The sequence below is a fragment of the Pelodiscus sinensis genome, chromosome 3 (genome assembly GCF_052426305.1).
Source record: "Pelodiscus sinensis isolate ZL-2025 chromosome 3, ASM5242630v1, whole genome shotgun sequence".
Taxonomy (NCBI): domain Eukaryota; kingdom Metazoa; phylum Chordata; order Testudines; family Trionychidae; genus Pelodiscus; species Pelodiscus sinensis.
In genome coordinates, this window is record NC_143054.1 from 29,970,162 (window position 1) to 29,984,000 (window position 13,839).

The following is a 13,839-nucleotide window of genomic DNA, read 5'->3' on the forward strand; positions in this document are numbered from 1 at the left end:
TTTTGTGCCTTTGCCTTTCTAATCTTTCCCCTGCATTCCTGTGTTGTTTGCCTATATTCATCCTTTGTAATTTGTCTTAGTTTCCATTTTTTTATAGGACTCCTTTTTTATTTTTAGATCATGCAAGATCTCGTGGTTAAGCCAAGGCGATCTTTTGCCATATTTTCTATCTTTCCTACGCAGCAGAATAGCTTGCTTTTGGGCCCTTAACAATGTCCCTTTGAAAAACTGCCACTCTCCTCAATTGTTTTTCCCTTCAGTCTTGATTTCCATGGGACCTTACCTGTCAGCTCTCTGAGCTTACCAAAATCTGCCTTCCTGAAATCCATTGTCTCTATTTTGCTGTTCTCCCTTCTACCCTTACTTAGAATTGTGAACTCTATGATTTCACGACCACTTTCACCCAAGCTGCCTTCCACTTTCAAATTCTCAACCAGTTCCTCCCTATTTGTTAGGATCAAATCTAGAACAGCTTCCCCCAAGTAGCTTTTTCAATCTTCTGAAATAAAAAGTTGTCACCAATGCTGTCCAAGAACTTACTGGATAGTCTGTGCCCTGCTGTGTTGTTTTCCCAACATATATCTGGATAGTTGAAGTCTCCCATCACCACCAAATCTTGGGCTATGGATGATTTTATTAGTTGTTTTTTTAAAAAAAACCTCATCTACCTCTTCCACCTGGGTAGGTGGCCTGTAGTAGACTCCTAGCCTGACATCACCCTTGTTTTTTACCTTTTAGCCTAACCGAGAGACTCTCAACACTTCCGTCTCCTACGTCCATCTTCACCTCAGTCGAAGTGTGTACCTTTTTAATATATAAGGCAACACCTCCTCCCTTTTTTCCCTGTCTATCCTTACTGAGCAAGCTGTACCGTTCTATCCCAACATTCCAATCATTTGTATTATCCCATCAAGTTTCTGTGATGCCAACAATGTCATAGTTGTATTTATTTATTAGCACTTCCAGTTCTTCCTGCTTATTACCCATACCTTTTGCATTTGTATATAGGCGTCTAAGATCCTGATTTGACCTTGCCTCCCAGTTTTGCCCTGATCCTCCTCTCTCTCTGCCATTATAGCCCACACTCCCTCCCATTTCCGACCCATCTCCCAGGTCTCCATGTTCTTCACTTACCCGTGGGCTTTGCTCACCTGTCCCCGTCAAACCTAGTTTAAAGCCCTCCTCACTAGGTTAGCCAGTCTGTGTCTAAATAGGGTCTTCCCCCTCCTCGAAAGGTGAATGCCATCTCTGCCTCGCGGTCCTTCTTGTAATAGCATCTTGTGGTCAAGGAAGACAAAGCCCTCCTGGTGACACCATCTTCACAGCCAGGCATTCACCTCCAGGATGGCCTTTTGTCTGGAAGGATCGAAGAGAATACCCCCTGCACTCCAAACTCCTCCTACCTATGAAGTCTCCCTCTACCTATGTAGTAGCTGTTGTGGGAGAGGAAATGGGTGGAGATGCATATGATGCAAAGAACTGAGTAAAACAATATTTACTGTGTTTTAGTGCTTATAACTCACGGGTTATACAAAGTTTTACAAACCTCATAACCTCCCCACAGGGCATACATGTCCACGGGGTACAAAAGTTTATTTTTACTTGTCTGCGCTGCGCTCTCCTTTCCCCCCGCCCAGAGGAGGGTGGGTTGCACCTGGCTGCGGACGCACGAAGCCTGGGCACGAGTGTGGTTTCCCTCCCGTAGGCGGGCCATTTCGCCTGCGTTGCGCTCTTCTTTCCCCCCTCCCGGAGGCTGCAGCTGGTATGTGCAATTACCAGGTACTTAAAGTAGTGTACAGGCAGTCCCCGGGTTACGTACAAGATAGGGACTGTAGGTTTGTTCTTAAGTTGAATTTGTATGTAAGTCAGAACTGGTACATATTGTAGGGGAAACTCTAGCCAAACATTTCTCCAGAGCTCAGTTTTATTCTCCCACACTTCACTTCCCTCAGTCCTTTATTCTCAAGCTGAGGTGTCTGCTGAGAAAAGCCGCTCCGCGTCTCCCTGGTCTGCTGGGGGGGCGCGCTAGCTTCGTGTCTCCCTGGTCTGCTGGGGGAAAGCAGCTAGTGCGGGGCTGCCTCACCCCGTTTGTAAGTAGGGATCCGATGTAAGTCGGATCCATGTAACCCGGGGACTGCCTGTATATAACCTGCGGGCTATACACGTGCTTGGGTTATCGAAGACTTCTTTTACACATTCAAGAAAAACGGCGCGTTATGCACGGGTGCGGGTTATGCACGGGTGCGGGTTATGCACGGGTGCGGGTTATACACGAGTGCGGGTTATACACGCTAATATAGAATTCAAGGGGTAAAATTTTCAATGGAGACCGAGGTGCCTAAACTCCTTAAACCCATTGACTGACAGTGAAACTTAGGTTATTTAGTGCCTAAGTCACTTTTGAAAATTTAATCCTAAACCACCTCAGCTTTGTAGGCATAAACTAACCTCAGTCATTAATTCTCAGTCAAACCAGTGCTCTGTTTTAATAGCTTTCAGTTAGATTCTTGCAGCAATTCTAATAAGCAAATAAAAACATACGCTTTCATCAGGGCGGTGACTCTAGCTGGTCAGAAATGGACCATGGCCATTGAAAAACACTGTAAATTCATGTTCAGAAACTATGCTCAATACGTTTTGACTGTGTAGTTATGTTTTATATTGCATCCTTTTCATGTCCTGTAGCTAGGATGGCTAACTTTAGTAATGTAAGATTGTTTTATGTTTACTTTTTCAGGGCAAATGTGAGAAGCAAGTGCAAGATGTGATTGAACGATTTTGGGATTTCATCGATCAGCTTAGTATCAACACTTTTGGTAAATTAAGTAATCCAACTTTTTTTTTTTTTAACTTGCTGAGGTACTGTTGAAGCAAAACAAGCTCCTCTGTGATTAGGTAGCTAACAAAAGCTTTATTGATCAATAAGGCACAAAGTGAGCCAAACGTGGTCCCAGCAGAGCCGGGCCCAGTAAGGCTGCTCAACACAACCAATCCTAGTATTTTATACCCTTAACCAAACAAGTTTGATGCCAGGGCATACCATCAAAGCAAACTTCAAAGAGAAATGGTTATCAGCAAAGAAAGAAACAGGTTTTAGGGAGTGAGAGTTTCGACTCAAAATGGTTCATTAACACATTCCATTAGCTCATATTTCTGGCTTTTTCTCACATTGGTGAAGGTCAGTTTACTTACTGGCGCACGTGCAAAAGCAAGAAACTGAAATCGATTCTGTTACACAGAATGGCTTCTAGCTAAATATGAAATGGTTTCCACAGGTACCTACATTCCCAGTTACTTCTACTTCCCAATTACTATGAAAAGAATCAGCTTGGGGTCTGGTCTGACTGTTGTTACTGTGTAGGGGTCAGGTGGGGACTCATGCATACCTTGACCTCCCTCAAATCACTATTTATATCTTGGAAGTTGGGACTGGTTAAGAGTTGTCTTTTTAATATAACTTAGTATATCATGTAGAACTTGATGTCACCTTTTACATCTTTAAAGCTACAGTTAGATTTCTTGCATTTCCCACTCCATTGTTATTACTTGTTAGTAAGGATGTAAATGAGTAGTTGAGCATATGATTAACTGATAAACCTAGGCTTATCGGTTAATCTTCTCAATTACTCAGATTTCCTCCCCCTGCTCCTGCTGTATCAGAGGCAGCAAGGGGGGAGGAGAAAGCAGGAGCTGGTATTGAGGGTGAGCCGGCTTAAAATCTGGTTTCCCCCCAGCACTGGCTCTGCAGTACTGCCAGCTCTCCCTCCTCCCCTGCTGCTATCAGAGGGAGCAGCAGCAGGGGGGAAATGAACAGGGGAGGCTGCCATGGAACAGTCTCTGTCCATGTTGAGCCTGGGCCCACCATGGGCAAAGGCTGCTTTGTGGCAGCAGCCCCTGTCCGTGGGGGGAATGGGGGGTAGGAACGTGGAGCACCCTTGTTCTGCAGTGAGCTTGAGCCCGCCACAGACAGAGGCCTGTCCACCGGGCACTTGAACCCCCCGCGGACAGGGGCTGCAGCCACCCTGCACTGCTGCCTCTGTATCAGAGGCATCAGAATGGGGTGGCAGGCAGCCAGTCTGTGCGGGGAGCTACTCTTTAAACTGGCTCCCCTCATGGACCAGCTCCCACTTGGCACCCCATGCTGCTACCTCTGATAACTGATTAGTCGAATAACTGCATGTATCTGATATCTAACATTCCTACTTGTTAGGTATTTTCCAAACATTTAAGGATGAGTGTGCTCCATGCCTTCAATTTAAAGATACATTAGTAGACAGAGGGAAAAGAGTAATAATAGCAGATTTAAATACCAGTCATTTAGATTTGTTTCTGTACAGCTCACTTAAAATAGATCTTTGAACAGGGATTTAAATATAGACAGGGAATTTCCAATTAATAAACACCACAGGATAATAGGGATGTTAGACGTTGTGTAATTGAATAGTTGTGTAACTACATAAAATCTTAATGGTTACATGACTATTTGGTAGTCCTTGGGGATGGGGCCAGCAGCCAGTGCACTCCCAGGGAGCCCGGTCTGCAGGATCTGAACTCGCCATGGACAGAGGCTGGTCTGTGGTAGCAGCTCTTGTCTGCAGGAGTCCACTGAATGCTGGAGCAGCCTCTGTCCATGGAGAGCTTTGACCCCCCCCCCTCCCCCTATGGGCAGGGGAGGCTGGGATGAAGCAACCCCATCTCTCTCTTTCTCTCTCCCTCTCTTCCCCCCTCTATGCTGCAGCCGGGGGATGGGGGAGGGGCAAGTGGGACTGTGGGAACTGGCTCCCTGTGCGTATTGGCGCCTGCCTGCCCGCCCCCCCCCCCCCCCCCCCCCCCCCCGTGTTGCTGCCTCTCGATCAGAGTCAGCAGTGCGGGCATGGGGAGGAGGCAGGTGGATCCAGTGCTCGTGAAGAGCTTGCTTAAAGCCAGCTCCCCACGGGCACCATGGGATTGATATTAAAAACTTGGAAACTTCAAACAGAAATATTGTCTCCCTTAATTGGCATATGTTCTGTATGAGTCTCTTCAGATTAGAGCTTGTGAACTGGCATATGGTATAGCTCACAGAAATGAAAGAGATGCCTTGGAGAGCTAAGCGTATCTGGATTCCAGTCTGCTGATGTGGAAATATTGGGAGATTTTGGCCTCTAATATTAAAGAGTTAAAGGAGGTAGAGAAAAGGATTTGTGACTAAGTACCTTGGAGATTTAACTTTCTAAACCGATATTTTATATGGGCCTAATTCTGCTACTCTTACCTATCTTAGTAACCATGTGACTTTAGTGGGGTTACTCAGAGGAATAAAGATTACAGAATCAGGACCCATGTTTATGTTCATAAGACAGGTTTTGTGTGCTGTCTTTCACATACAACTAATTAGTTTGAACTTGATCATTTACAGGGAAATTCCTTGCAGACAATATAGTGGGCTCCGTGCTTGTGTTCTCCCTGATATTTTGGATTCCACTCAGTATTCTTGTCCATTGTGTGGTGAGTACACCTATTTTAAGAGGACTGACCAGTTTAATCATACAATAGACACAACCTATTTATACACAAATGGCAAAGATCCCAGTGGTCAGTTTTTAGCAGATAACACCACATAAAGGTAAAACTGTTATTTGAGACTCCTCAATATTTCTTAAGCAGGTAGAACTACTCCTTTGTAATGTACCTTAATGTCACAAAAGCACTGCCATACTCCCTATTAACATTAGGAAATTGTATCCGTGGAGAAATGTTAGTTTGGGATTGTTTATTTTGGCTAGTCTGTGCTACTTAGAATTTGATCATAGATTATGATCATCCTCACTTTGAGTGCTGATGCCATGCTTGGAATTGTAGGCTCTGTCCTCAGTAGAGAAGCTTAAGTTGCCTGCTTTAGCAAACAGAATAATTTAATCCTGGGTATGGTTAGACCGCGGGGGTTTTTCAGGATATCTCCAGTATCCCAAAAAAACTCCGTCGTGTCCTGGGAATGTGTTTGCTCTTCTGTGCCTTTTTTTTTTTTTTTTTTTTTTTTTTTGGTTTGTGCAGAAGAGCAAATGTGCTCTTTCGGAAGCCCCTGTATTCCTCGTTCCTTAAAGAAAAGAAAGAGGAGTTCTTTCTGATATTTGGCCCAGTCTAGATGGGCCAAATTTCAGAAAAGTCTCTTCCGACAAAAGTATCCGAAAAAGATATGCAGAGTGCATTGTGCGTGTTTTTTTCCGATAGAGCCTCACAGTCAAGCCGTACCCCCTGAGTCTATCTGGCTAGGGCCAAATCAAATATAGTAACATGACACTCATCTCATCTGCAAAAACAACTGTAGGCATCCCTTAGCTTATGATGGTGAGCAGAACAGCTGAAAGACCACTCTGGGATAAATAACTTGGCCCTGCCAGCAGGAAATTAACTGAACAACTCCCAGAGATGGGTGTTTGCACTTATCATAAAGAAGCAGCACTGAGTACTATGAAGTTGTGCATTTTGCTGCAGACCTCCCTAGTATTTCAGATACATTTACAAGCTTCAAGTGATCACTCAGAGCACCAACAAAAATTAGTTACTAAAACAGAGCTCGAAATGTTACTCTGTTTTGGGGATATTATTTTTATTTGTATTTCTGTGGTGCATAGGAGCCCTACTCTTGGATACTTTGACACAATTGTTTCAAATGGGAGGCTCTAATAAGGAGTTACTGCATGTGTTCATTGCCAAGGATCCTCTCTTTACTCCTTTTTTTTCTTCCCTGCTGAAGTAACTGGATATCTATGGAAGGGGAAAGATATGGCTGCAGTTTGAGATTGGGAGTGTAATGAGTCTGTCTGATCAGCAAAAAATATAGAACTGACTGTCTGGTTTGTTTTCTTTCTTAGGACAAGAAGTTGGATAAACAGTATGAGGAGAACACAAAATCTCTATTTTGCCCAAGTGTAAGTTTGCTTCTTTCAAAGAGTGATAGTTGTTTTAAAAGTAGGTTAGCAGAGAGAGCTAGCTTTAAAATGTAATGTTCGTTAGAAACATTGATATTGCTAGACGTTTGGGAATAAGCCTTAAAGAAATGAAAACGTGCCTTGGTGTATTCTATGCAGAAACTCTGCCAGATGGAACACGTTGGCTGTTTTGTGCAGTTTTTTTCCCCTAGGAAGAATTTAGTACTGTGGCTTTGCTTTTTCCACTCTGAGGCTGTCTAGATTGCAGGCTTCTTTCGGAAGAAGCTTTTCCAGAAGAGATCTTCCGAAAAACCTTTTTCCAAAAGAGAGCGTCTACACTGCCAAAGTGCATCGAAAAAGCGATATGCTTTTTCGAAAGATAGCATCCACACTGAATGGACGCTATTTCGCATTTAAGCTGTGATTACTATGGACAGAATGGCCACCAGGGCACCTGTGCTTTTTCCTCTTTCCTCTTCTTTCGAAAGAACTCCCTCTTCCTTTTTCTGAAAGAGCTCTTTTGGAAAAAAGGCTTCTTTCTCATAGAAAGAGGTTTACCAATGTCAGGGACCCCCCCCCCCCCTTTTTTTTTTTTTTTTGGAAAGGACACGATTGCAGTGTGGAGGTAAGTAAAGTTTTTTCCGAAAAAACTCTGCTTGTAGACATACCCTGAGAGTAATGACATCCTTCTCTCACTGCAGGTGTATTTGCTCCTGAGCATTAGCTTATGCCGGAAACTGCTTTTTTCTGCAAAGCTGTGTGTCTTGCAATGTGTATATTTAGGTTCCTGTCTGGGAGTGTGCTCAGCAAGCTTCAGCCACTGACCACTTGTCCCTAGGCCAAGTGATGCAAATAAAACTGAGTTTCTAAAGGCAGAAGTATTAATCTGATGACTTCGGCAGTCGTAGAAAAGTCTCTAGCTAGGGAATTAGTTATTGCATGTAAAGTTGCCTTTTATAACAGAACATCCTTTTAGCAGCTGGCTGTTCTAGATGAAACTCTGGATTCTGTACTGTGATACTGGGGCTGCTTACAGTTGGTTACTGGAACCTCTGTCATAGGCCTGAAGGATCTGTCATTTTTCCAGTCAGTGACACTTCCTGCTAGGACTCACAGTGGTGAGGAAGGCCATATAAGTAACTAGGTAGTTAAAAGCCCATTTCAAAACCCTCTCATTTTTATTTCTATATAATTAAATATACCCATCCCTTGCTTTGAGCATATGTACAAATGACCTTGTCTGTTAATGTTAGAACCCTTCCAGAGGCAACAAAAAACCATCTCTACCACTCATTTAGCCTGCAGAACAGGCCTTGAGGAATGATCCTGACGGTCAATAAATGTGAGATCCTGTAAACTAGTATGGAAAGCATGTGCTAGAATCAAGGGCTCCTTAATGAGAAATCCCTGCCTCAATCCCCTCCCCCTTCCCGAAGACCTACCAGGCTCTTGCTACAGTTCAAAAGCAGAAGCCCCACTGGGTTCTTATACATTTCAAAGGCTGAGGGGCTGGAGTCCCTGCTGTCCACTGGCTCCCTGTGCTGCCTCAGCCTTTGAAATGTACAAGAGCCCCAGTGGGGATCTCGTACATTTCAAAAGGAAGCCCCGCAGGGAGCTGAGGACCAGTGAGGGACCTCACTGGCCCTGCACTCCCTTCAGCATCTCAGCCTTTGAAATGTATAAGTGCCCTAGGACACTTGTACATTTCAAAAGCAGAAGTGAGTGCACGGCTCCTGCTCTGTTCCCCCCCCCCCACACCTCTTTCTGATAGAGGCAGCAAGTGGGCAGGAGAAGTGACTAGTTGCATAATTAATTGACTGTCCGATAAGCTTCTACTTATCGGATAGTCAACTAGTCTCATACATCCCTAGTATCATATAACGAATAGTCCTGTAGCACCTTAGAGACTAACAAAAAATATATATAGTATCATATAGTGGAAGCAGCAGGTCTCAGACAACATGGCACAAATCATCTAATCTTTATATCTTAACTTCTATCTGGAAACACTTCGGAAAGCTAGTACAATGCTTCAAAAGCACTCTTGACACTGTACTGGGATTTGTATTTGAGATCTCTTCCTGACTCTGTCACTAGTAATGTTACTTACTATAAGCAAGTCTCTTCACCTAGCTGGCCTCCCTCCCCCATGGGTTGTGATGGAGTCTGTAACTCAGGGGTGAACAATAATTTTTGATGGGGGGCGGGAGTAAATGGTTAAGAGTGTCACTTCTCTATGGAGAGGGCGTGGGGGTCTGGGATGGAGGCTGAGTGCAGGAAGGTGTGCAGAGTACGAGACTCGGTGCAGAAGGTGGTGTAGGAGATGAGAGGTAGTTTGAGTGAAGGAGGGGGTTGTAACCTGGAGCAGAGGATTGGGATGCAGGGTCTGGGAGGGGGTATGGAGGCAGGAGAGGATTCTGGCCTGGGGTAAGGGTGCAGGAGTAGGTAGTGGGTCTGGGAGGGAGTTGTGATGGGGTGGGGAGGATGCAGAGGGTTTGTGAGGTGATCTGGGGCAGTGAGTTAAGGTGCAGGAGAGGGTGGGATGCCAGAGACAAGCTCTGGCCTGGAGGCGCTTACTTAGGTGCCTCCTGGCCAGCAGCCCAGTGGAACCCTCAGGCAGGCTTCTTGCCTGCTGCTACCTTAGGTTGCTCAAAGTGGCTGGCTGCTCCACATGCCTCTCTGTGCGCCAGATTCAAAGGCTTGGTATGCCAAATTCCGACTGTGGGCTGTATCTTGCCTGCCCCTTTCGTAACTGGAAATCTTTAAATCAAGATTGCTTATTTTTCTAAACAATGTTCTGCTGTTCCAGCTACTGCTTGAGGTCCAAGAGCTGGAATAAATTCAGGGAGGTGTGTGGCCTGCTTTATTCAGGCGGTCAATCTAGGTAATCACAGTGGTTCCTCTGCCCTTCACAATCGGGGGTACTACAACTAGGGCTGCCCCTGCAGATACCAGAGCAGCTAAGATACAAAGAATAACCCTTTAGATTGCAAACTTGGGTAACAAAAGGTGGCACATTTTATTAGCTGAGGACATTTGACATCACTTCTGTGAGACTAGAACCTGAGTAAACCACATGACAGCCTACCTGAAAGGATGTTACATTTTTAACTTAGCCAGTCTTCTAAAAGTAAGTTCAAGCATATAATAATGTGTAACACGTAAGAATGATCAGCTCAAGGAGAGAGGCCAACTATTTGGGTTTAGACTTCGCAAATGTAAGGTGAAACCAAAGTGTTTTGCTTTGAACTTTGTGTCCCTTTTCATGAAGGCTGCCCAGAGTCATCAGGTTACACCTTTTCTTTATGAATTACTGTAACATTCTCCTCCCCAAGTATCCAGGACTCCAAAAGGAATGTGTTTTTTGCCTACATTCCTTGCGAAAGGGACAGTAAACAAAAGTTGAATTCCAAATTAGAAAAGTCTCCTCCTATCCCCACCTGACTGAACTACTTATGTCTTGCAGAATGTTGAGATGCTCAGTAGTATGGACTCAGCGTCTGTTCGAATTGTCAAGCCTTTTCCTACTACGCAGTCAACAAACCGACACCAGCCACTGCAGCCCATCACAGCAATGCCCGTAGTAACTGCAGCACCAAAACTGGACCACCAAAGAATGGATACTATTCAGGAGGACCCAAGTACTGATTCTCATATTGATGAAGATGGCTTTGAGAAGGACCCTTTCCCAAATAGCAGTTCAGCTGCTAAATCTTTTGAGGATCTTACAGACCATCCTGTCACTAGGAGTGAGAAAGCATCATCTTTTAAACTACAGCGCCAAAATCGAGTGGACAGCAAAGAAACAGAATGTTAGCATCTTGCTGCCTTCTAACCTCATGACTGTGCAAAACAGATATTCATCAGTTTGACTAAAATCATTTTGTTTATATAAATACAGATAGAGATAGATAGAAATATATTTTGAGAGGGAATGGGAGACTGAGTAAATAAGGAAGTGACCTACTGCAGATGCTGGTCATGTGTATGATCTTCCTTAGTTTATTAGACAATTACATCTTTTTAAATCAAAGAAAAAAATATCCAGGCTAAAACTAGCTTATTTTGAAGCTTTTGGATTTGGTTTTCTAGTTTCTTAACCTTTACTGTTTCATTCAACCTGTGGTGTAATGTGAAATGTCCTGCTGGATATTAGGTTGTGTATATTAGCATTTTTATAATTCAACTTTTTTTGTAGTTGAAACAACACAAATAGACAAAATGTTTTTGGTTGTTTTTTAAAAAACAAACTAATGAGTGTTCTGTGTAGATTAGATCATGTAGCAATTTAGGTACCCCAAACAATATAAAATTTGTTTTCAAACAGATCAGAGCAGTGAGATAGGTACAAAGTGTGTTTTAAACAGCGTCTGATAAATACAATGAAGTGAGAGGTGTTCAGAGTTGCACTGGATTTTAGTTCTCAAACTTCCTTTACAATCAGTGGAAGCCACACAGTATAATATATTGAAAGTGTTCCTGGACTCTGAGATCTGAATTTAATCAATCATACAACTTTTTTTTCTACATTTTATAACCCACACTGTGGAAAAATAGCTTTTGTAAGTCTTCCCATTTTTGTAATTTCTTCGCATTTCTTAAAATTTAATTAATTGTAGACCTCTGTCTGGGGGAGTTGGAAGAAAAGCACAACTGCTTATGTTGAAAGGACAGCCAATTTAGGTTTTGACCTAATTAGTTTAGGGTTTGATCTTCACAGTGGTTATTTCAGTGTGAAGTGGTTTCTCTGAGATTTTTTTTATAGATATAATACTGTTGCCAAGACATTTTAAAAGAAAAGCCACTCATAAGACCCGCATTAAAATTGTTATGAGCACTTGCTGTAGTAGCAGTTTGTTGAAAATACTATTCTGCGTGGCACAGATATTGATGAGTAACAGTGATTAAGTTCAGCTCATTTCTAAACGCTGTTAAAAATTAAGGTTTGCCAAATCTGAAAGGACAAAATTAATAAGTAAAACAGTTTCCAAGAGGGTATTATAATAATGTAATATAAAAAGCCCATAACTTAATGGAGTGGTGCCCCTTTAAGTTGATAAGCTTTATTTCCAAAGGCAGAGATGTGAATAGTATAATCTGTTTTCTATGAACTACATGAAAGTTATTTTTGTCTGTATTAAAAGATGGACTGTCATAGCAGAAACATAGGGCAACTATTTACTGCTTGGGTCCTTCAGAAAGATCTTAACTCTTCATCTATCTTACTCCATAATGTAACTTTGATTTATGTAAACTTCGTTTAAAGCAGTTCTGCAGCTGTTTTAAATGTCCACTAGACTGTGTTTATCAGCCAGGAGAGCTTAGCTATGGAAAATTATATTTTTAAAATTTGATTGCAGTTAACCAAACCTGTGACACAAGAATTGTGTGTTTCCAAGGATACTTGTTACACTAATACTTGAACTTGTGCCTTATGGTATTCATATCTAGTTAATCATTATTTTAGTTACTCTGGTTTTTGGATTTGATATGTAGCCATGAAATTTGTTTGTGGAGTTAAATTTAACTTCCATTATAATGTAATAATAAAAGTTTTTTATAGGATGATTGTTTCATTGAAACTAAGACTTGCCAGTTCTCACAAATAGGATTTCTACTTAAAACACTGTTTCTTGGTCAGAATAATTGGTAAGCCTCAAAATGTCATGCTCCAAACATGATGCACATAGCTCCATTCCTTTAGCACAAAACCAGTAGATGGTTCTTATTTTTGTAGTGTATTTCTTACTACCTTCTCTTGTGTAAAAAGCTCCATAACTTCTGTGACCTAATTCATTTATGCTTGTAAATTACAGCAGCGGGATGAAATTCTTATGCTGTGGAAACTGTACTTAAAAAATTGTAATGATGATAAACTCAGGGCTGTGTTAGGCTGTGCATGTCTTCCAGATAGTAATCAGTTGCCTTGACAACAAGTCCCTTACAGCCCAACAATTGAGACATCTGATCTGAGTATATAATGGGATGGATCTGTTTTGTTATGATTTTGCAGTTATTGCTTGAATTTTAGGCATCTTTAAATAACACTTAAAATACATAAATTAAAACAGCTTGGCCCTGTTTCTGTAAATCCACAATGCACTTTCAAGAGTATCTCTTGATGCTCTTTTCTCTCTGCCCTACGTGATGGTGCCCAGTTGGAATTCCATGCTGACAAGGGCAGGCTGGGCTACTTCTGGAGGAGGCAGATTTGACCATTCACTCAATTACTGGTGGTTTTGGAATCCCTTCATTAGGGATGTGGAATCACCTTAATCCAGAATTTCCAGGGCTGTGGCCCAAAAATGGGTTGCAACACAGTCCTGGGTGGTCTGCCATGGGCAGAATGATTGTAAGGGGAGGACTAGCCAAACTGTCTATGGTGGCAGGCAGCAGTGGCTTCTGCCCAGGGCTAGAAAAGCCCAACACTACTGGTAGCTGGCAGAGGGTAAAATGGAGCTGCCAGGCAGTGGAGTGTTTATGGCCATTCCCACCCTCTGCTGCTGCGACTATCAGAGAGGGTTGCAGTGAGTGGGGTGAGCCTGGAACTGGAGTCCCTGTCCAATGGTGGCAATGTTGCCAGCCTGCAAGTTCCCTCCCTTTCCCAGAGGGGGTGCATGGCCTATGGGATGCCCCTGGACTGGAGAATGTCAGTGAGTGGCAGCTGCTGGTTCCGGGCCCCCTGCTAAAAGCAACCCTGTATAGCACAGAAGTAAGGGAAGCATGTAAGTACATAGTGTACCACTCTTGTTTTTCTGTGGCTGCTGGCAGTGATACTACTTTCATATCTGGGTGCCTAGACACCAGATGCTGCTCTCCAGCCACAGTGATTAAACAGTGGGATGGGCGAGGGGAGTAAAACCCTGGATGGGTGCTCAAGGCAAATGGGAATAGGAGGGCTGCAAGGTCCTTGAGCAATTGAGGGAGG

General features: G+C 43.1%; 1 protein-coding gene across 1 annotated transcript in view; it reads left to right on the forward strand.

Annotated features, from left to right (window-relative positions):
• ADAM17 (ADAM metallopeptidase domain 17) overlaps window positions 1–12,476 on the forward strand; it is a 70,934-nt gene extending 58,458 nt beyond the window's left edge. The window contains exons 16-19 of the mRNA XM_075923516.2: window positions 2,738–2,816; window positions 5,399–5,487; window positions 6,855–6,911; window positions 10,378–12,476. Coding sequence (XP_075779631.2) covers window positions 2,738–2,816; window positions 5,399–5,487; window positions 6,855–6,911; window positions 10,378–10,728 — 576 coding nt within the window. The 3' untranslated portion in view covers window positions 10,729–12,476. The remainder of the gene's footprint in view (window positions 1–2,737; window positions 2,817–5,398; window positions 5,488–6,854; window positions 6,912–10,377) is intronic.
• The last annotated feature ends 1,363 nt before the right edge of the window (window positions 12,477–13,839 follow it).